Below are 24,230 nucleotides of genomic sequence, written 5' to 3'. Positions count from 1 at the left end.
ACTATTAAAGATTCTGAAAAAGTGACTACAAGATACCAAATTATACTGAGGTGCGTGGTTGGAGTGCTGTAGGAAGAACATATCACAAATGGGTAAGTAATGGAAAAATCTGGTACGTATTTAGAGGTTGGACAATGGCTTTAGATTTCAAAGTCTTGAGATAGCTTGGGAATATTACGTGAATGGGAGAGGAGAAGTGAATGGATTCTGACCAGTGAGAAGACTCAGAAAAGAAAATCGTGTAGGGAGGGCATGGATTAGGACATGAGCAAGGTGGAAGAAAAATGGAAGAATTGATAAGGCATCAAACTGTGTACTTACAGGTAAAGCCTGTTGTAATGAAAATATTCTTAGTAATTAGGTTTTGCTTCACCACAAGTGTTCTGGATATTTGCTTCACCACTTACTAACAAGTACTCTGGATATTGCTGTTATTTTTTCAAAATCTAAGCTGTTAGTCTTTCGTGCAGTATGAAATGTACTTTTCTTTTTAATACAGATAACAATGGTACTGGTAATTCAGTGCGCATATCTAGTGCATACCTAAGGAAACAATAAAATGGAAAAAGGCAAAAGATTTGTGATTGATCTCAAAGAAACCAACAGACCTACATTTTGGAGAATGGAAGCTAATTTAATAGGAGACTTTTGTTAGAAGAGAGGTCCACAGGTTGGCATCAAAGGCAATAAAACAGTCACTAAAAAGTTATTTTCATTAAAGTTTTTGTACTCACACTGGTATCTTTACCTAACTCAAAGGATAAAACAAAGGTACCCAAGTCTAACAGTGTCCCACTGTCTTTCTCTTACCTGATACAGCATAAGTACTTACTCAGTAAGAAATGAAGTGATTTTATTGAAAGAATGTAAAACAGAACTCAGACTCAAGCACAGGAACCTTGACCAGGAATGGTTAATCGGAAAGGTATGAGGTATGGGACTAGTTGATGGAAACCAGTAAGAAGGCTTATAAACTCATGGAGAAAGGTCATAGATGAAGACCAAGACCAGATGGAAAATCGGGTACGAAGTTCACAGGACAGAAGAGTGGATATGACTTCTTTCACATCAAACTTCGTAATGGGAAAATATGACAAAAGCTTAATGGTTCTGATAATAGTCAGTAATCTTTCCTAGATTTGAAATATGTAATTTAAATAACAGTTGCAGGAATTAAATCATATATTCGGCTTCTATAATGTAAAATAGGTGGAATAGTTGTTTTGTACAAAGGAATCATCGGGGTAGACAAGTCCACTCCCCAATTTGTGTTTGACAGCTTTTTCATAACAAACCCAAACTTATAGTGCCATTTGTTTGCCATGAAAAGTTTCCGAAATAAACCCCCTTCAAAAGAAAAAGAAAAGAGCACGAATATTTTGTAAGTAAGCAGTCCACATGTGCTGTAAGACCTAGTGGGTATCAGCTGACAATCCCCTTCATACTTCATTTGCTTATGTGTGCATGCACTTGTTCCACAGATTCCTTAAATGAATTTTTGTTTATTCTGTCTTGTAATTTCACTGAATGTTGTCCATCTCCAAGTAACTTTGTATGCATTTGATATAAAAAAAACATGGCAGTAACTTCTTGTGTTTCTGATGTGTTTGCAATGTTGTTTTTGTAATTAGTTCTTCATCTCTTTAAACCATATGTATTCTTTCATTCATGCCTAGTAACTTTGATGCTTGCATTGTCAATTTTAGTAACTGTCAAGTAGCTTTCTAACTGAAGTTATTTGTAGTGTTAAGCTTTGAATTTGTTCTCTTTTATATTCATAAGGAACATACCCTTCTGCAGACATCTTGTCAATGAAGTATTATTTTGTGGTTTGTTTCTTTTCTTCTGTTACCAGAAATATTAACAGATTTTCACTCAAAAAGTGGAGTCAAATTGAATTATCGTTTTGAATCACATGGCTCAAAAGTTATGAGACTTGGTTTCATGTTATCCATTTAATTTCTGAGAGGAGAGATTAATATTGTAGTGTCCACGTATGTATGTACAATGTTTGCTTGGTGATCAGTGATAGTTGAACCCTTCTCTCATGGGTTACCTCATGGCTTGTGCTAAGCTATATATACATGTAGTGAGGGCCATTAGTCTATCAAGAATAGAACCAGCCTAGTAGTAGGGCTTGGTATGAGACTGTCATCTTGCTTAGTCATTAGAGCTACTTGGATTATTCAGGTAATGGACCTTGCTATCCAATCTCACCCTTCCCACATTGTTTGTGGGACAGTTAAATCTCTTCTATTCCATGAGTGGTTCTGCACTAAAAGGTCAGTCATGAAAGGACAAGAAGGGGGACAAAAAAGTTGGCACAATCTAGCTAATTTAGTTGGGAGCAACCAAAAAGCATTGAGTTTGGAAAGGTATATTTTGGTCATTGCCCTCCGATGTTCCCCCCCACCCACCCCCACAATGACAAGGGGCTATGAGACTGGGTCTTGAGTCATGTAACTTTTCATTTGCTTTCAGGTCTGTACCCAACATTTTTTTATCATTAAGCTTTTAGACTTACTCCTATAATTTTTTATTCTATTGTACAGTTGCTTACCCCTGAAACACTGATGGGCTTAGAGCCAGAAAAGTGGGACTGGGGTACTGAAACTATCTATTTTGACACCAACCCATTATGTACTATGTATGTACTTTTGTATGGCCTATTCATGTTTCTTCACAGTTACTGCATATCAAGCAGAAAGACACAGAACCTTCTTGTATTCAGTTTCTTTTGATAGTACAGAACCTGAATTCAAGTCAATATCAACTTGACAGATTGTAGTCAAAGGCACGTTCTATTATTGTTTCTAAACCAAGCACCAAAATAATTTTCAGTTATAGTGCTCCATGGCAGAAGTTATTCCCAAAGTAGAGTAGGGTCAATTGGATATTAACAATAATTGTGGCTTGATATTTATGAACATGGAAATGTCACATGTATGTAAGTGACCAAAATTCATAATTAGTTTTATGTTACCTTACCAATCAGGAGTCGTGGTGGAGACCGATTGATTTGGTACTAAGAACAGAACAGAATTCAACTAGTTCAGAAGGGATGCTGTTATCTTAAAGATGTTTACATAAAAATACAACTTCCTCTTGGAATAGTAGCCAATCAAAAGTTAGTGTTAGAGCCCCATGGAGGAGAGTAAAAAGAGAATTACTTCTATTAAAATAACAAAAACTACATATAAAAGTTTAAAGATAATTGCTTTCTTTCTGACCTGGTCTTTAAGATAGCTCACACATTTTTAGACATACTTTAAGATAGTTCACACATTTCAAGATAAGTATGTACTTCTTAATCAAGCCTACAATTTATACTGTTCCTCAATTGAATTTTTATGATAAATTTCCATTTTTATTGGTGATACTTTTAGAACAAACTTTTCCCAACACATCCAAAATAAGTTTGGAGCCATTAAGGTCCATCTGATACCGATTAATCCACTTACCATCAGTTCATTATTTAATTACAAAGATTGTTTATGCCCTTATAGTATGTCCTTTGGGTGTGTGTACATGTTCTAAATATAGTTCAGGAACTTATAATGGATCAACCAGGAGACTTCTGAAGGTATGTATATTCTCATCGTGGAATGAGCTACAGGACAGGCAGTAAAATTTCTACCCCAAAGTTTTCTAATATATTCACTTTAAAATTTAAAAATCTATTGAAAATAAGGATATTTCAGTTTTAGTGCGAGCCTCCAACAGCCATGAACTGGCAATTCTAGAGTCATTGATGATTATCTGGCTCGTCCCCTTGATAAATAGCCAAACCTCTGCTGGATGTACCTTTCTTAGTCTTTTTTTTTTTCAGTCATAGCATTGCCACTGAACTGGTTGGTTCAGCTTTGAATACTTGTGTTATTTAAATTTCTTAAATTTGTTAAGATGCTTTTTATTTTTAAGTTGTATGTTTTAGGTTTCTGCCAAAGAAAACTATTGAGATGGATGGCCTTGTCTATCCGTCCACACATTATCTGTCCACCCTCAGATCTTAAAAACTACTGAGGCTAACGAGGTGCAAATTGGTATGTTGATCATCCACCCACCAATCATCAAATGTACCAAATTGCAGCCATCTAGCCTCAATACTTATTATTTTATTGAAGGATAAGTTTGGCCTTGGTTCATGCATCTGGCACTGCTAGAGGTGCCAGCAACACATCTAATGAAGACATTACGAAACGTCGGGAAGAAATGACCCATTTTAGCAACACGTCTTTGTATCCTCCTCCGCTCAACGTTGTTTACCATCTTCTTCATGTACATTTTCGGGGACTTCCTTTATTTTTATTGTTCAAATAATGTGTAAATGTTTGAACAATAACACATACACTCGCACACATGTATTATCTATATCTATATCTATATATTAATCTATATATATATATATATATATATATATATATTATATATAATTATAAATTAATATTTTTTATATGTATGTATATGTGTGTATGTAGTGTTATTGTTCAAACATTTGGACGTTACTTAAAGAAAGTGAAAACAAGTTCATGAAAATGTACTTAGAGAAAATGCTAACATACCCATCATAGATTCACAGCCAAAGAAAATCGTGTAGTAACTTTGTGTTAAATGCTTATAAGTCGCCTTGTCCTTGAACTCCATTGGCCGGTTCACATGGCATCTCCCACCAAGTGGTTCACATCATCCCTCATTCACCAACTGCATTGTCAGTCTGGGCTTGGAAGTGATAGATACTGGCTGGTGAACGTCCCCTCTCCTACGAAGTGCAAATGCTGCTCTAAGTGTTGAATGGTTTAGTGGTTTTTATACTTTTGGAAAGTGGTATTTTTATGTGACTAACCCTCCATTACTATGTGTGGTCTTTTAATCCTGAAAAGATACTTTGGTTGTCTAATTTCATCGTCATTTCTGAGATGGGTATGAACATATTTGGCCGATGTTGTTCAGGAAGTGAACGGGTTACCTTACGAAAAAAGGAGACATTTTGATTTTTAGTTATGCTAAAAACGCGTCATGCGGGTTATGTGAGGAAAAGGTTTATAATTACCTGTAGTATTACCGTAATAGTGGGTCGTCGATAGAGATGTGTTTTCGTTCCTTTCCCACTTATTTTTTCTGAAAAGTATTGTAAGTCTTTTCGCATATTTTTTTTTTTTTTTATATATATATTTCCTGTTAGGTACTGTAACTTCTCCATTAAAGATCTTCCTTGCTAAGGGAAACTGAGCGGAGGTGTACAAGTGAATGCCCTTATCCAAATTCTTGAAACAACACAAAAATTTGTTAGATATTTTTTTTTATGTTGATGAAAAAAAGGGTATTGGAGATCAAGCATACACGGCGAACAGCAAGTAGATAGAAACACTCATGCGAGTTTTCCAATGGTTATTGCAAAAACGTGTCAAATATAATTGCTGGAAGTACGATCTACAGAGAAAGTAAGGATTATAAGGTAAGTATATTAGCAATTAAGGCTTCAATTTTCTCTGTAACTATTAATTCTAACATTTTTTCCGTATTTCAGGGAAACTGAAAAAAAAAACTACACATTTAACACGACACGCCGAAAAAATGACTTGTATACGACTGATCTTGAGTGTAGCGTATCTTACTCTGAATAGTTGTTATACACGCTGCTACGGTCTTCACACGATAAGGCCACAATCTACTGATAAACACAATGTGAACACAACGGAAGGTCATGTTCTCGGTACCTCACAAGAAGAACGTGAAACGTACAGTAATGAATCGTCCGAGGTAAATGATTCACATGGCTTGCGACTGGGAACTTTGCTTCAACATTCCGCATCTTTCGCCGAGAAAGTCTTGCTTATAAAACAAAGGAAAGAGAAGATTGAACCCTCTTATCAATGGGAGACGTTACGGAGCCTACTCCAGAGCGAAAGCACAGCGTCATCCTCTTCTTCAGAAACAGATGAAATAATTAAGATTTTTGTGGACGGAGAGAAACCCGAAGGGCCGTTCGAACATATATGGCGAAGTTCAGGTTTATGGTAAGTCAGTGTTCTGTTTGAACGCCAAGTGACGTATATAAGATGTCTGTATAGGTCTATGCTTTTGTGCGTGTATATGAATGTGAAGGGGGGATTGAATATTGCCATTCATTTTCATTTACTTTAGAAATATACTAAAGTGATCGCTGAGACTGTTCTTTGACAGCATCTATACTAGCGATCTTCCCCGATGGTTGATATTCTAGTCAATAAGATCATTTGAAAAAATCACAGTTGACTGATTATGTGTGGAATGCCAAGTGGTGTCTGTAATTCGTTGAAAAGACGATAATATATAACAGTTTTAGATCTTTATTGTTTCTGTATAGGATAATAAACGAAAAAAAACTTAAATTACTATTTTCCCGTGGGGGAGGGGGTTAATGCCGTCATTGCACCTTACGGGGTGCACTGTGGGCATTACTAAATGTTCTTTGCAGCGTCCCTTCGACCCCAAGCTGCAACCCATTTTCATTCCTTGTACTGTACCTCCTCCTCTCATATTATCATTCTTCCATCTCGCTATCTACCCTCTCCTAACAATTATGTGCAACTGCGAGGTTTTCCTCCTGTTACACCTTTCAAACCTACTAACTCTCAATTTCCTTTCCAGCGCTGAATGACCTCATGTCATCCCTATTCTGCTAAAAAACTTCATGTTTTTTTTTGCTTAATCCATGTGACTGTGTGAATAATAATATAATAATAATAATAAACTGTTGTGTAATTTCAGTCCTCCGGATCCTCACAGCGATGCGCACTTGTTTCTACTGAGTCAAGACGAACTTCAGAATTTGGCCCTGATTGGTTCTCTCCCCAACGACGGCATTGCGCAAGTTCGTATCCATTGGCTTCTAGATCTTGTAAATGCCACGTAAGTCATGACTTGTTGGGTATACGGATAACAAATTATTTAGTAAGAACCGCTAGCTAATACGAAAAACTAATAGTTCATATATCAATTACATGAATTAGTGCCGTTAAGGAAATTATTTTATGCATAGGTATCCGTCTTTTTGGAGAATTTTACTTTTCTGTGTGATTCCAATTTAATTTTGTAGGCATAATTTATTTAAAGTTGATCTTTTTGAAAGGAGCAAATTTATTTTTCAAAATTTCTTGAGGACGGGAAATTGTTTGTGTAAGTTTTCTGTCGAGATGGGCGACCATTCAAATGGTAAAAAGTAGAATAGTAGTATTAACGCCCATACGTAGAATAGTATGATTAATGCTCTTAGGATGCTTCCAGTAAAAAATAAGAATTTGAAACACTGTAAGAAGTAATTTGTTGCAAAATTATTTTAGACTGACTTTATCTCCAATAAGTAGCTGTAATACTTAGAATTATTAGGTATTATTCGATTTACTTTATCCCTTGATAAAAAGAACTTTGGTCCCTGTAAAAAATTCTATTTAAATGAAATTTAAGGTCAGAATTTTGAATTTTTCCCCTTCTATCTAATCATTTGTGACGTCTGACTTCACAGTGTCGATGACTTGGGACCGAAGTACAACTACACGCATCTTGACAGCTTCATGAACCGTCTCAGACAGTTCAACTTGAAGCCAGGATTTGAAATTATGGGAAATCCCGGAGACATCTTCACCGACTTCGAAAACGTCACTCAGGTCACGTGGTGGCGTCGCCTAGTAGCTCAGACGGCAAGGAGGTACGTAGGTAAGAACAGTGGTCTGAATACTAGAGTAAACATAGCGCCTCAGTGGCGTGGTCGGTTTGGTCTTGGCCTGCCACCTCTGTGGCCGGGAGTTCAATGCTCGGGCATTCCATTGAGGGGTCAGAGATATTTATTTCTGGTGATAGAAGTTTACTCTCGACGTGGTTCGGAAGTCACATAAAGCCGTTGGTTCCGTTGCTAAATAACCACAGGTTCCATGCAACGTAAAAACACCATACAAACAAACAAACTAGAGTAGACATAGTAGGAAGTACTGTTTATTTTAACTGAGAAATTGAAACACTGATAACAGGAGTTATATTAAGTTAATTAGTAAAATTTCTCACATTTTTTCGGGAATTATATTTGTACGTGATCTAAAGTCTATGAGACTAGATTTTTGTTCTGCAAGATCTCTTGCCATGCATTTGTATATACTTGAACTGTTTACCAGAGAGTTTGGATTGGACTGTTTAGCGGATATATTGTCCAGCTGTTGATACCATAATCTCCCTTGACATGACAGGATTGAATATCTCCCTTGATTTGACGTGATTAGATATCTCCCTTGACATGACTGGATTAAATATCTCCCTTGATATGACCTGATTGAATATATCCCCTTGACATGAACTAATTGAATACCTCCCTTAATATGACCGGAATAAATATATACCCTTGAAATGACCTTATTATATATTATCCCTTGATATGACCTGATTGAATACCTCCCTTGACATGGCCTAATTAAATATATCCCTTTGACATGACCTGGTTAAATGTCTCCCGTAACATGACCTTGATTAAATATTTCCCCTTGACAGAATCTGATTAAATATTTCCCTTGACATGACCTGATTAGATATATCGTCTGATATGACCTGATTAAATATATCCCCTTGACATGACCTGGTTAAATGTCTCCCTTAACATGACCTGATTAATTTATTAAATATTTTCTCTTTATTTAATCTGATTAAATATCGCCCTTGACATGACCTGGTTAAATATGTATTCTGATATGACCCAATTAAATATATCCCCTTGATATGCCTGATTAAATGTCGCTCTTAATGTAACCTGATTAAATATCTCATCTTGACATGACCTGATTAAATATATCCCCTTGACATGACCTGATTAAATATATCCCCTTGACATGACCTGATTAAATATATCCCCTTGACATTAGCCTATTAATATATCCCCCTGACATGACCATTATATCCCCTTTGACATGACCTAATTAAATATATCCCCCTTGACGATGACCTAATTAAAATATACCCCTTGCCCCATTGACCAATTGTATATCCCCTACTTATGACCGTAAAATATATCCCCTTGACATGACCTGATTAAATATATCCCCTTGATATGACCTGATTGAATATCTCCTCTCTTGACATTACCTGATGAAATATCTCCCTGATTAAATACATATTAAATATATATTCTGATATGACCAAATTAAATATATCCCCTTGATATGCCTGATTAAATGTCGCACTTAACGTAACCTGATTAAATATCTCATCTTGACAAGACCTGATCAAATGACCTTGATTGAATAATCTTCCCTGGAACATTACCTGATTAAATATCTCCCCTTGGCATGACCTGATTAAATATCTCCCCTTGACATGATCTGATTAAATATATCCCCTTGACATGACCTGATTAAATATCTCCCCTTGACATGATCTGATTAAATATCTCCCCTTGGCATGATCTGATTGTATTCTTTTAACATTCCCGCTGATGTCAGAAAAATACGGCCTGGAATGGGTGGCGTCCTGGAACTGGGAAACCTGGAATGAACCGGATCACCACGACTTCGATTCGTTGAATTTTACTCTTCAAGGTATTTATTTCAATAAAATCCCTTCTTTTTATTTCATAATTTTTTTGTATGACTAGGAATGTGTTATTGTTTTTTTTTTATGTTATATAGTGTTGATGTTGAGGTGTGCTGTATGTACTTTAATTAGAATATTCTATTGGTAAGAAATTCACGGTATCGTGATTAAATTGTTGGATGTTATAAATCTACAAATATATAAATAAAATGTATTCTATGTAAAAGATAAAGACTTCAGAACTTTTGTTTACGGTTGTTCATAACGGAAACACTGAGGAGAAACCGTTCAGGAATTCGAGTCGCTTTTTTATACATTTTACAAAGAGTACAATGTATTGATATAATTGTAAATCTTTAATATACAATATTTGATTGCTATTCCCTGAAGATACACTGTTTTGTTATACACATTTTTTATTTCCCTCCAGGTTTTCTGAATTATTACGACGCCTGTCGGATGGGTTTGGACGATGTTTCTCCAGAGATCGTGTTTGGTGGGCCCGGGGGCTCTTGTCGGGACCCAAATTTTTCCAAAATTTGCTGGGCTCTCCTACACCACTGTAACAACGGATCGAGCATTTTCACGCCTGGAGTGCCACCCGGGATTGATTTCATTTCGTTCCACAAAAAAGGTGTGTTGGATTTTTCCACGTAAAAAAAAGTTTGGCACCAGTACTCTAGCTACTCTATATTTGGGAAATCTCAAAATTATTTCTTTAATTTAGAGCCCATGTTGTATGACCATTTCCATGCTGGAAAACAAAAATTATCAGAAGGTAAAATTCCGTTTCTGAGCAAATGCTTCTGGCCAAGTTAACCTGTAATCAGTCTCAAATTACATGACCTCCGTAGGAAAGATAGTGTCATCTGTGCACCTCATGCGGTGCACTGTGGGCATTACTTAAGGTTCTTTGCAGTGTGCCTTCGGCCCCTAGCTGCAACCGTCTTTCGTTCCTTTTACTGTACCTCCTTTCATATACTCTATCTTCCATCCTACTCCTAATAATTGATTCGTATTACGAGGTGTTCCTCGTGTTACACTTTTCAAAGCGTTTTACTGTCAATTTCCGTTTCAGCACTGAATGACTTCATAGGTCCCAGTGCTTGGTCTTTGGCCTAAATTCTATATTCGATCAATCACATTACAGGACATATCTTCGTTGTGTACTGGTTACCAAGAAGACAAGTGAAAGCATTTATGCACAGAAGATAATCCCGTCTCGATGAGAATGAATCAGTTATGTTAAGATTTATTTCATTACTTTCCACAAATACAAAAAGACGTTTTGCAGCATCTTCCCTAAACGTTCTTCCACCAGGAGCCTGGATCACCATCAAATTCAGTCTCATGGAAATCAAAGAATCTCTGAAAAAAACCTTATGTTTATTTTATTTCATTTTCTCTCATCGTTTTTCAGTATTCTCCTTTTACATGAATATCTCGGGTTTAAATCTCCTTTTTTTTTTCTTTTTTGTTCTACTTTTGAATTAGATAATGGTATTTTGTTGTTACCATTTTTCCGTTAGTTTCTCTCTCTCTGCTCTCATATATATATATATATATATATATATATATATATATATATAAAAAAATATTATATATATATATATATATATCTTATTCGTCTCCCTCCTCTTGACCTTACTAATTATACACTTGAGCGCGCGTGTGTGTGTTCGAGGGGCTTTCGTACGCTGTAGGAAAATTATCTTTTCCTCTCATTGCAGGACAGCAGGATGCTGACACCATCTTGGAAAAGGAGCTTCCCACCGTTGCTCATATTTACGACCAGTATCCTGCCTTGCGTCAAGTCCCTGTCATGAACGAGTAAGTAGTCTTTGTGGTCATTAGCATTTTCTTGGATCATAGCTGAGACGAAACTAGGATTACCATAATATCGAACGGAAGCGTCATCATATATACTGAATGTATAAATACTATAAATATTTCCTGCGTGATATTAGTCTCGTGATGAAAAAGAATTCTTGAGCTTTATGATTATCTTGTAATAGAGTAATGGCAAAGTGAGTTTATTTCCGTGCCCAATTCCGTAGGTAGAACATTTTCAATTAGAATGAAATAACATGGCTAGGGTTTTGATGATCGTTAGACATGAAGATTTCAAATATCTTTGTCAAAAAATGCTAAAGGGTTTTGAAAGATAATAATTTCCATTTGAATCCCATCATCGACCCAAGTCTCATCTATTCCTTTTCTTTGCAACTCTTCTAGGTAATTCGAAAGAACACCTCAGTAACCATGGCTACTGAAATATCAAAAGAAGATTTTAGAAATTAAATTCCAAATGTCTGCTCTAAGGGATTTAACGTCATAAATTCCAGTTAATGCGTATGGCATTTTTTTTTAAATATTAGAATTATTCTCACATATTTTTTCTCCATTTCATAAATATAAGCCAATATAAGATAAGAGTTCGTACGCAATTAGAATATTGAACGAAGTTAAATTGATCCTCTGCTATCTGAAGGTCCTGTATAAAGCACGAATATTGCAACTATAAAGAGCGTTGCATTATTTGCTTTTATTCTTGAAGGTATTCTTGACGAAATGCCTGTGTGTAATAGCATCCCAAAGAAATTATCCATGCGTCATGTCATGAGTGATATCATGAAACTCATGATTTATGCTCACGGTTTTTTTTACAAGTCATTGGCATAACAATTCTTCTTGCATCAGCAATATGCATGATTTTATGTGGTTTATGTTCTCTGACGATTTTCCATTGACATGGCTGTCGTAAATTCCAAAACTGTAGAGCCTTTTCGGTTATCTTATTTATTTGTAAATATATATGTGTATAAAAAATATCATAACAAATAGCTTTTATGTTTTTTTTTATTTTGCCTACATAGGAAAATTATACTTTTAGAATTGAAAAAAGGAAAAGTGTTTCCCAACAAAACAGAGTTGGAAGGCATGAATATTTATGTCTTTTGAATCATTCTGAACGAAAGGTAAGTATTCTCTGAATACTGCCAAAGAAAGATTATTTTAAGGTTGAATTTATGTTAGGCAAAATTTAGCAAAAATATAAGCATGGTTTAGAGTCATTCTAAAAAAAATTTCTTTCATTTTGAAAATGATTAATTTTTTTATTTAGTTTGCAGGCCTGTTTAAATAGGGAGATATTAGAGAATGCCACCGTTATCATTCTCATAGGGTTATGACTGGCTAAAGATAGAGAAAGATAACCCTTTTCATTTGTATCTTTGAAGATTCCGTTCAAATTAAGAATTTTTTTTTAATCGTTTGTTTGTTATTCGTCTGTTTGTCCGTCCACAAGATATATAAAAAAGTAACTGATAATTTTAATTCGCTTTTAAGCTGGGCTCAGATCCGGGTATACAAAGAAAGTTTTTTTTTTTTATTTATTCTGACTGGAGCGTGAGGTTCTAAGAGCTTCCTAGTACAAAAATGTTTATATAAGAAGGCAAGTAGGTGCCCTTCTTAGGTGGTATGGACCATTAATAGGTTAAATATTTGCAGAATTTCTGTCATTGTCTGGAAGTGTCGAAAAGGGTCGTTACATTCTAAGAAGAGCAGAGGTAACACTAAAGAAGAAAAAATTGTAATTTGATATATTTTCTTATTTCTTTAGGAATCATTCAGGTGCAGAATCAAATAGTTATTGAAACTACTCGACATGAAAACGATATCCACTATTGGATTTTTACTTTTTTTTTTTTTTTTTTTAAGAAAGAGAGAATCCTTCTCTTGTGTGAATTTAGGATCGAGGTGTTTTCCTATGGGATTTTGGGAGGTTCAAAAATTGTGGGAATTCTGGAAAATTTTTTCGATTGGTTTTCCTTTTCTCAAAATATATTTTGGCTTTAGTGAAGAACACATTCTTTAATAAATGTATGTGGAATGTTATGGAATATGAGGCTTTGTATGAGGCAAGGAAGAAAAACGGTTTAACAAGACTGGAATTAGAAATATTTTGTGAATTTTAAGGAAAATACTTAAGAAATATGATTTACAATTGGAATGAAAATGATAGTAAAGGAGACATCTTAAACGATAAAAATTGATTATAGAGCACTTCAAATTTTATTTTACTCTTGTAGCATAAGTTATATACATATATATATATATATATATTATATATATATATATATATTATATATATATATATATATATATTGTGAAACATAAAATATTTACCTCCCTCCCCCACACATACAAACGCAAGCACACATATATCATATATATATATATGATATATATATATATATATATAGTATATATATATATAATTTATCTACCGGATATTTATATATTATGTGTATATGTGTGCTTGCGTTTGTATGTGTGGGGGAGGAGTAAAATATTTATTGTTTATTTTCAATATATATTATATATATATATATATATATATATATATATATATATTATATATATATATAAATATATTATATGTTTAATGTTACTTCAAATAAATAGGGAAACTGGCAAAAGCACTGACTTGCTATTGGAAGATATACCACGATTTATATATAATTAATATATAAATATTATGTTATCATAAATTCATTCCTGTAAAAGACGTAGTATTTTTGTTCTCAGTTTGCGTAAGCTATTTGGTTTTCATCTACCCAAAACGAAAATTTTTTGTTAATTTTTCAGTAATTCAATAACGAATTTATAAATGTGAGCATGAAGTCATCATTTTGTTATCGAAAAGCTTATGAGGTGCATTATATAAAGATTATATAAAAAATATATGATATTATATTAAAAAAAACGAATGCCTTCTGCCTTTTTTTCCTATTCTACATAGAGACACTAAACCTGATACTTCCTCTTTCCGGTGTCTCTTTTCTGAGAGAATTTAGACGATCGTATCAATTCTGTCACTGATGCATTCGTAAACACTCGAAGAATAAAAACAGAAAGATTCACGACCTCGGTTTCCATTGCTTAATGGCCTTCCAATACTTTTACCCACTGCTGATGTCTTTGTGATGATTCAGGCCGACCTATTCCTTGTTCGAAACCGGCAGCCTTGATTCACAATAACTTTTTTTTTCTTTCTTTTTTCAAGATGATCGCTCCTCTTTTATAGATTGAAAGAGACCCTCATTTTCATCACATTCCGGAAATGTAGATAATGGCTCATTTCCCCTTTCCATTCCGTCGTTCCAGCGAAGCGGATTTCGAAGTAGGCTGGTCCAAGGGGAGGGAGTGGAGGGCTGATGTGCGCTACGCTGCTCTGGCTGTGAGGTCGGTCTACATCCATCAGCTGGCGAAGTCTCGCCTTCCCCATTTCAAGTATTCTCTCATGAGCTTCGACAACGCCTTCCTCAATTACCGCCCTTCGTTCTTCGATCAACGGACCATCTTAACGAGGTACTGGTTTAACGCTTTCTAATGTTGTATAAAATGTTTCAGTTTCTTTATATTTCCTCCGCCAAGAAGGTTATGCCTTTGGTTTGATTTGCCCGTTTGCCGTAGTCTGTCTGCTAACAAGATTTAAGTGAAAAGATATTAAAGGATTTTTACATTTTGATTCTTAAAGATTCACTGCTTTTCAAAGAACAGTTAAGAAGAATTTGTCGTGAATAAGATTCTGAATGTGGATGTGTGATTATTTTATAACTTTATTCAAAGAAAACAACAGCCCTGATTTTAGTCAAACAGATTCTTGATGCAGTTGAGTACGGGTTACTTATGTGAATCGTGTCCTTGTGTTTCATAAAGAAAACGTAAGCGACTCAGTGTCTATGGGAGTCTATGCTAAGTACTGTGGCGGGCTCTAGCCGTTTCTGATTTTACCTGCTAATTAAATTTGTATCACGTCCAGGAACTTAGATAATAACATCAAAGACAAGTCTAAACTGATATCAGCTTAATTCTAATCGACAGATGAGAGTATTAATATTATCTGAAAGTGTTTTATTAAAAGAGTTTAAATACATTTACTTTTTAACTTTATTTTGCTGTCGCAATTAATTTGTTTGTTAGTTGTTGAATTAAAACGAGCTCCTGCGTTTGATGTGTTCGTTATCTCAATATTAAGAAAGTATATGCAGTATAGTGTGCACTTATGATTTACTAAGCTTCAATTAGAGTGAATATTCATTTAAAGGTCTCATTTTGTCTGCTCTTTAAAACGGAAATACAATGAAAACCTAATGCACCAAGATTATGGGTTTATTCGTATTCTTGCACGTTCTTAATAGTGTGTGTGTATGAAGATGTATTTATGAAGTTGATGCGGCATGTACGAACATTAGCCATGGTCATTTGTGCAATTGACTGTTATAGGAAACGTTTTGTAGGTTTAAGATGTTAAACTATGTTGATTATTAACACAGCGAAAAAAAAAACTATTCCGTTTTCTCTGTGCAAGGTTTGGCCAGTTTTAACTGTGACTCGCCACTGAGAATGGTCATCAGAAGCAGTAGCTAGAAATAGCCCCAGGTCACCAAGGCCAAGATCCATAAAGTTGAGCTCTATGGACCTTGCTTAAGGCAGGGCTGCGGAGAGAGATGCCGTGACCTAGGATTAGTTAGTACGCCTTGCGTCGTAAATGAAGGCAGTTTCAAGACTGAAGTGTTATCGTAACGACCGGGGGAGATCGTGATAGGTCGCCTGTTAGCACCTCGTTACTGAGTAGTTTAAAAATAGGTTTTGTTTTAGTCTCTCTCTCTCTCTCTCTCTCTCTCTCTCTCTCTCTCGCTCCTATTTCTCTCTCCTCTTCCCCTCTCTCTCTCTCTCTCTCTCTTTTATTTTTGTTTCTTGGATGATGGTGCCTTTGTACAAAGACGTTGCAATCGGGAATGAATAATTTTACCCAATACTTAGATTGCGGAGTTAATATAACATTGAGCTTATGCTTGAAATTTAGTACATAAATGAGTACAAATTCATTTCCAGCGGGTATGAGTGTCTATATGCATGCGTTGATATATATCTAAACGGTAAATGTTGACTATGTGCAGTTACCCATTTAATGATTAATGCTTTTGGCGAACAAAAATGAACGCATCGTTTGCATGACCTTGTTTACTTGCGTAATTCCCTTCACTAGGAAATGAGGGACCTATCGAGTACTCTGTCAAGTTTGTAGTTTTACAGAATGTTTAATGGTTTGCCTGAAATTCGATCCTATGGTCGGACTTTCAGTACCTACTTCGTTATTCCATAGCATTTTTTTTATTTTTTACTTGTACAATTTAAAATCTTTATGATAGTCTTGATGAAGTGGTGAAGTCCCAAAAACACGCAGGTCCAATTAGTAAATCTGATTTTCTTAATTATGGGTGTGTGATATCACGGTGCGTGGGGCAGACGTTTTGCAAAAATGTTTGTGTTCCAAAATGGCTATAATTGGGAAGTACGTATTTGTAGAGAAAATATCCAATCCCAGGAATTAATTTGCAGATGGGGGACTCGAGTAGTCGACTCTATAGGAGGATGGAAATAAAGTCGAAAAAGAAAAAGGATGAGTAGGAGGTATAGAAGTAAGTTAAATACTAAAGTATTTAAGTTTGCATTTCCCCCATTCCGGACTAAGACTGACCCCATGGAAAGACCCCACGGAAAGAAAATGACATATTTTAAAAGACACTCACGTTCCTTTATTTTCTCCTTTCTCTAGATTCCAAATCAACAATACCACCCCTCACCAGGTACATTTTGTAAAGAAGCCAGCTTACACCATCATGGCGCTCTTGTCGCTACTGGGAGATCGAATGCTCAGCTATACGGAGAGCTTCAAAGATAAAAGGTGAGAAGTTTCAAAGTCATAAAAGGCGAGTCTTGTTAGTGCTCGTCAAACTGCCAATTCTCTCAGAAATTTTTTTTCAATATTTAGTTTATTTTTTTTGGAAATCGGGTTGAAACTGAAATCAAATGTGAACCATCGTCGCCATCTATATAACCACGTTAAATAATAATAATAATAATAATAATAATAATAATAATAATAATATACCCTAATCCAGACTGTAAGGATTGTATCTGGGGACATCAGGATGGAGTTTGGAATAGAAAATGCGCCCTTAGTCAACATACAAAAAGGCAAAGTAACGAGAACTGAAGGGATAAGCTACCTAGAGTGGGAGCAACATCAAACACATAGATGAGACAGGATACAAATACCTGGGAATAATGGAAGGAGGAGATATAAAACACCAAGAGATGAAGGACCACGATCAGGAAAGAATATATGCAGAGACTCAAGGCGCGATACTCAGGTCAAAACTCAATGCCGGAATATGATAAAAGCCATAAACACATGGGCAGTGCCAGTAATCAGATACAGCGCAGGAATAGTGGAATGGACGAAGGCAGAACTCCGCAACATAGATCAAAAAGAAAACCAGGAAACATATGACAATACACAAAGCACTACACCCAAGAGCAAATACGGACAGACTATACATAACACGAAAGGAAGGAGGGAGAGGACTACTAAGTATAGAGGGACTGCGTCAACATCGAAACAGAGCACTGGGGCAATATCTGAAAACCAGTGAAGACGAGTGGCTAAAGAGTTGCATGGGAAGAAGGACTAATAAAAGCAGACGAAGACCCAGAAATATACAGAGACAGGAGAAAGACAGAAAGAACAGAGGACTGGCACAACAAACCAATGCACGGCAATACATGAGACAGACTAAAGAACTAGCCAGCAATGACAATTGGCAATGGCTACAGAGAGAGCTAAAGAAGGAAACTGAAGGAATGATAACAGCGGCACAAGATCAGGCCCTAAGAACCAGATATGTTCAAAGTACGATAGACGGAAATAACATCTCTCCCAATAAGTAGGAAGTGCAATACGAAAAATGAAACCATAAACCACATAGCAAGTGAATGCCCGGCACTTGCACAGAACCAGTACAAAAAGAGGCATGATTCAGTGGCAAAAGCCCTCCACTGGCCGCCTTGTGCAAGAAACATCAGCTACCTTGCAGTAATAAGTGGTACGAGCACCAACCTGAAGGAGTGATAGAAAACGATCAGGCAAAGATCCTCTGGGACTATGGTATCAGGACGGATAGGGTGATACGTGCAAAACAGACCAGACGTGACGTTGATTGACAAATTCAAGAAGAAAGTATCACTCATTGATGTCGCAATACCATGGGACACCAGAGTTGAAGAGAAAGAGAGGGAAAAATTGGATAAGTATCAAGATCTGAAAATAGAAATAAGAAGGATATGGGATATGCCAGTGGAAATCGTACCCATATCACAGGAGCACTAGGCCACGATCCAAGATCCCTGAAAAGGAATCTAGAAAAAAACTAGAGGCTGAAGTAGCTCCAGGACTCATGCAGAAGAGTGTGATCCTAGAAAACGGCACACATATAAGAAGAGTGATGGACTCCTAAGGAGGGCAGATGCACCCGGAACCCCACACTATAAATATCACCCAGTCGAATTGGAGGACTGTGATAGAGCAAAAAAAAAAAAAAAAAAAAAAAAACAAAAAAAAAAAAAAAAAAAAAAAAAAAAAAAAAAAAAAAAAAAAAAAAAAAAAAAAAAAAAAAATTATAATGGTTGCAGGTCACTTGACTGAGGATGAACCTAGTACAAGGTTCGAAAGCTTTTATTATACATTAAAGACTTTGTACTCTCATGCGATATTATTGTGGACCTGCAACCATTGTCATCATTTTCGACACAGAAAATTGTGCCCAATAATAATAATCATAATAATAATAATAATAATAATAATGAGAGGAATTAACACCCCCCAAACAGAGCAGAGGCTGGCAGACCAAGTATGGAACATAAAGAAAAAGAACTGGCTCTCCCCAACAGAAAGAGAAGAACTGGAAAGGGAAATGTCACACGACAACGAATTACACGAAGACGAACTGAGAGACGATTCCACAGAAGACGACAGGGAGGATGAGGTATCAAACAACGACACACGAAGAAACACCGACGAAGTAACAGAGAGGACGGAATGGGTAGAAAAGATTAGACAATGGATGGAGCCAGATACAGAGAGAACAAAGATCCCCTCCATGAAAGCCTACAACACCAAGAAATTAAGGGAGAAAACAAGTGAGGTCAATGAAATAATGGGCCTAATACACACCCCAGTATCTACAGAAACAAATAACTTGACATATGCAGGAGCAAGATTAGTAGCAGAACTGATGGGGATTCGAACACCAACACCACCGTCCACAACAACCCAACAGAAACCAAAACAGCAACCTCCTTGGAAAAGGCGCCTGGAAAAGCAAATCATGGTGATGAGATCTGACTTGAGTAAACTGAAAGAGATGGCAGAAAAAAAGGCTAAGAAGCAAGAAAACAAGGGAGGAAACTCAACGAGAAATACAAAGTACAAGAAGGGGAGGGGACTAAACAACACAATAGAAGATGTAAACAGAGGCTTAAGGCCAAAGCACACAAGATCCAACGGTACATGAACAGGAATAAGGATACCAACAGAACAAACTATTCGGAACCAACCAGAAAAGACTATAACAGCCAACTAAGAGCGGAAGACAACCACCCAGAAATTCCTGAAGCCGAACCAAGTAAGAGACTCTGGGAAACATATGGAGCAATCCGGTATCACACAAACAAACATCGCAACATGGCTCCAGGAAGTCAAGGAAGAAGAAACAGGGAGAATAAAACAAAGATTCACAGACATCACGACAGACACAGTCAGACACCAACTAAAAGAAATGCCAAACTGGAAAGCCCCAGGTCGCCCGATTGAAGTCCATGGATACTGGCTCAAAAACCTTCAAGGCCCTACACCCACGAATAGCAAAGAACAACCTCCAGCATTGTATCTCAAATCACCAAGCACCCAAATGGATGACCACAGGAAGAACATCCTTAGTACAAAAATACAAGAATAAGGGAAATATAGCCAGTAACTACAGGCCTATCACCTGCCTACCAATAATGTGGAAGTTACTAACAGGTATCATCAGTGAAGGCTATACAACTACCTAGTAGGACAAACACCATCCCCCACCAACAGAAAGGCTGCAGAAGGAAGTGTAGGGGCACAAAAGACCAGCTCCTGATAGACAAAATGGTAATGAAGAACAGTAGGAGAAGGAAAACCAACCTAAGCATGGCATGGATAGACTATAAGAAAGCCTTCGACATGATACCACACACATGGCTAATAGAATGCCTGAATAAAATATATGGGGCAGAGGAAAATACCATCAGCTTTCCTCAAAAATACAATGCGCAACTGAATACAATACTTACAAGCTCTGGAATAAGACTAGCAGAGGTTAATAATCAGGAGAGGGATCTTCCAGGGCGACTCACTGTCCCCACTACTCTTCGTAGTAGCCATGATTCCCATGACAAAAGTACTACAGAAGATGGATGCCGGTACCAACTCAAGAAAAGAGGCAACAAAATCAACCATCTGATGTTCATGGACGACATCAAGCTGTATGGTAAGAGCATCAAGGAAATAGATACCCTAATCCAGACTGTAAGGATTGTATCTGGGGACATCAAGGATGGAGTTTGGAATAGAAAAAATGTGCCTTAGTCAACATACAAAAAGGCAAAGTAACGAGAACTGAAGGGATAAAGCTACCAGATGGGAGCAACATTCAAACACATAGATGAGACAGGTTACAAATACCTGGGAATAATGGAAGGAGGAAGATATAAAACACCAAGAGATGAATGGACACGATCAGGAAAGCATATATGCAGACTCAAGGCGATACTCAAGTCAAAACTCAACGCCGGAAATATGATAAAAGCATAAACACATGGGTTAGTGCCAGTAATCAGATACAGCGCAGGAATAGTGGAATGGACGAAGGCAGAACTCCGCAGCATAGATCAGAAAACCAGGAAACAAATGACAATACACAAAGCACTACACCCAAGAGCAAATACGGACAGACATACATGACACGAAAGGAAGGAGGGAGAGGACTACTAAGTATAGAGGACTGCGCAACATCGAAAACAGAGCACTGGGCAATATCTGAAAACCAGTGAAGACGAGTGGCTAAAGAGTGCATGGGAAGAAGGACTAATAAAAGTAGACGAAGACCCAGAAATATACAGAGACAGAGAAAGAACAGAAAGAACAGAGGACTGGCACAACAAACCAATGCACGGACAATACATGAGACAGACTAAAGAACTAGCCAGCGATGACATCGGCAATAGGCAATGCTACAGAGGGGAGAGCTAAAGAAGGAAACTGAAGGAATGATAACAGCGGCACATCAGGCCCTAAGAACCATATATGTTAAAACAAAAGTATGATAGACGGAAATAACATCTCTCCCATATGTAGGAAGTGCAATACGAAAAATGAAACCATAAACCACATAGCAAGTGAATGCCCGGCACTTGCACAGAACCAGTACAAAAAGAAGCATGATTCAGTGGCAAAAGCCCTCCACTGGAGCCTGTGCAAGAAACATCAGCTACCTTGCAGTAATAAGTGGTGTACGAGCACCAACCTGAAGGAGTGATAGAAAAACGATCAGGCAAGATCCTCTGGGACTATGGTATCAGAACGGATAGGGTGATACGTGCAAACAGACCAGACGTGACGTTGATTGACAAAGTCAAGAAGAAAGTATCACTCATTGGTGTCGCAATACCATGGAGAACACCAGAGTTGAAGAGAAACGGAGGGAAAAAAGGGAAAAAATGGATAAGTATCAACAGACCTGAAAATATGAAATAAGGAAGGATATGGGATATCGGCCAGTGGAAATCGTACCCATAATCATAGGAAGCAACTAGGCACGATCCAAGATCCCTGAAAAGAATCTAGAAAAACTAGAGGCTGAAGTAGCTCCAGGACTCATGCAGAAGATGTGATCTAGAAACGGCACCATAGTAAGAAAAGTGATGGACTCCTAAGGAGGCAGGATGCAACCCGGAACCCCACACTATAAATACCACCCAGTCGAATTGGAGGACTGTGATAGAGCAAAAAAAAAAAAAAAAAAAAAAAATAATAATAATAATAATAAGATCTGTGTATGCTGGAAAGAGACCTTCTTTCAAACATGTTGTATTAAATATAATGGCAGAATTCACAGAACTGATTTTATACAAAATTCTTTCAATTCTCCTTATGATTTGTCTTTCTGGCACACTGGTATTACTAAGCAGCTGTCCAATATTCATCGTGAAGTAGGTCGTCAACGGAATTTCGGGCTGGTGTTATCAAAGGCGACGGGGTATATTGGACAGCTGCTTAGTAATACCAGTGTGCCAGAGAGACAAATCATAAGGAGAATTGAAAGAATTTTGTATAAAATCAATTATATGAATCCTGCAATTATTTTTATAAAATAATAAAAATAATAACATGTATTATTGCTTTTATTACTGTTGCTTCTTTTGTCCTCGTTGTTGCCAGCATTGTCTTTTAACTTTCATGGGGTTTCTAGCAAGCAATTTTTCACTTAAGGTTTCATCCGCAATTCGATTTGGACTTTTGAAGAAACTCCTTTCGATGATTATAAAAGATTCCTCAGGACTTTCATATCCTGAAACCGCAATGACAACTTAAAATACACTACTTTGTTAAGGATTAAATCAATGTTCCTTGATGCACATTATAAAGACTATAATGAAAAATAGCCATGAAAGGCTTGAGACTTGTTTATTATAGTGACAAATGTTTTTAATGTAAAAAGATAGTGACTGTGTTTCTTTTGCTTTTAGAGATAGTACTGTTGTCAATTATATTCATCATTCAGGGCTTCTTCCATATGAAGAGGGTTCATCTTCTGTATATAATAATTATAATAAATTATTATTATAATTATCATATTATATTATAATATAACAATAATAATAATAATCAATAATAATAATAATAATAATAATAATAATAATAATAATAATAATAATAATAATAATAATAATAAGTAGCTCCAGGACTCATGCAGAAGAGTGTGCTTCTAGAAACAGCACACATAGTGAGAAAAGTGGTGGGCTCCTAAGGAGGCAGGATGCAATTCGGAACCCCACACTATAAATACCACCCAGTCAAATTGGAGGACTGTGATAGACAAAATAATAATAATAGTAATTGTAATAATAATAATATAATAGTAATAATAATATTGTTAAAGACAATGAAAGAATTAAGCGAGCTGATTTGATATAAAATCAACTCGGTTAATTCTGCCATTCTCTTTAACAGTATTTGCTTAAAAGAGGGTCTTTTACCAAATAATAATAATAATAATAATAATAATATAATAATAATAATAATAATAATGATAATGATAATAATAATAATAATAATCATAATAATAATAAAATAATATAATAATAACAATTAAGAGTAAAATTATTTACTTTACGTTACCATAACTGACATATTATGTTTTGCAGATTATCAGTGTTATCAACATGTAGACACTGCGTTGTGGCGAATTCGGTAGACCCGGTGTCAGCCCGAGATGCTCTTATAGAAAGGGATGCCACGAGAGCAATGGAAATTGACAGTCAATCTCCGGAATTGGTTAGAAGGGCGGGAGACGTCGAGGAAGACCCGACGCTGGCTACGGGGAGCCGTAAATCGTCGGGTAAGGGAACACAGAAATAGTCTTCGGACAAAAATCAGGGAAATGGTGTTTTGTCATCGGACGGAGGATAAAAGATGTAATATGCTAGCATCCGAGAACCTAGTGGATATTTTTTTCTAG

At 36.3% G+C, this 24,230-nt stretch overlaps 1 protein-coding gene across 2 annotated transcripts in view; it reads left to right on the top strand.

The window, feature by feature from the left end:
* Window positions 1-5,506: 5,506 nt before the first annotated feature.
* The window catches only part of LOC135224641 (alpha-L-iduronidase-like), a 38,727-nt gene continuing 20,003 nt past the window's right edge, over window positions 5,507-24,230 (top strand). The window contains exons 1-9 of one of the 2 annotated variants that reach the window (XM_064263854.1): window positions 5,507-6,017; window positions 6,751-6,891; window positions 7,505-7,695; window positions 9,462-9,557; window positions 9,983-10,186; window positions 11,283-11,382; window positions 14,722-14,925; window positions 17,180-17,308; window positions 23,917-24,110. In XM_064263854.1, coding sequence (XP_064119924.1) covers window positions 5,575-6,017; window positions 6,751-6,891; window positions 7,505-7,695; window positions 9,462-9,557; window positions 9,983-10,186; window positions 11,283-11,382; window positions 14,722-14,925; window positions 17,180-17,308; window positions 23,917-24,110 — 1,702 coding nt within the window. In that variant the 5' untranslated portion in view covers window positions 5,507-5,574. The remainder of the gene's footprint in view (window positions 6,018-6,750; window positions 6,892-7,504; window positions 7,696-9,461; window positions 9,558-9,982; window positions 10,187-11,282; window positions 11,383-14,721; window positions 14,926-17,179; window positions 17,309-23,916; window positions 24,111-24,230) is intronic. The other variant, XM_064263855.1, reaches the window with a different exon arrangement.

The sequence above is a fragment of the Macrobrachium nipponense genome, chromosome 12, assembly GCF_015104395.2.
Source record: "Macrobrachium nipponense isolate FS-2020 chromosome 12, ASM1510439v2, whole genome shotgun sequence".
Lineage (NCBI taxonomy): Eukaryota > Metazoa > Arthropoda > Malacostraca > Decapoda > Palaemonidae > Macrobrachium > Macrobrachium nipponense.
Note: the sequence above shows the minus strand (reverse complement) of the source record. Positions and strands in the feature narration are given on the sequence as shown.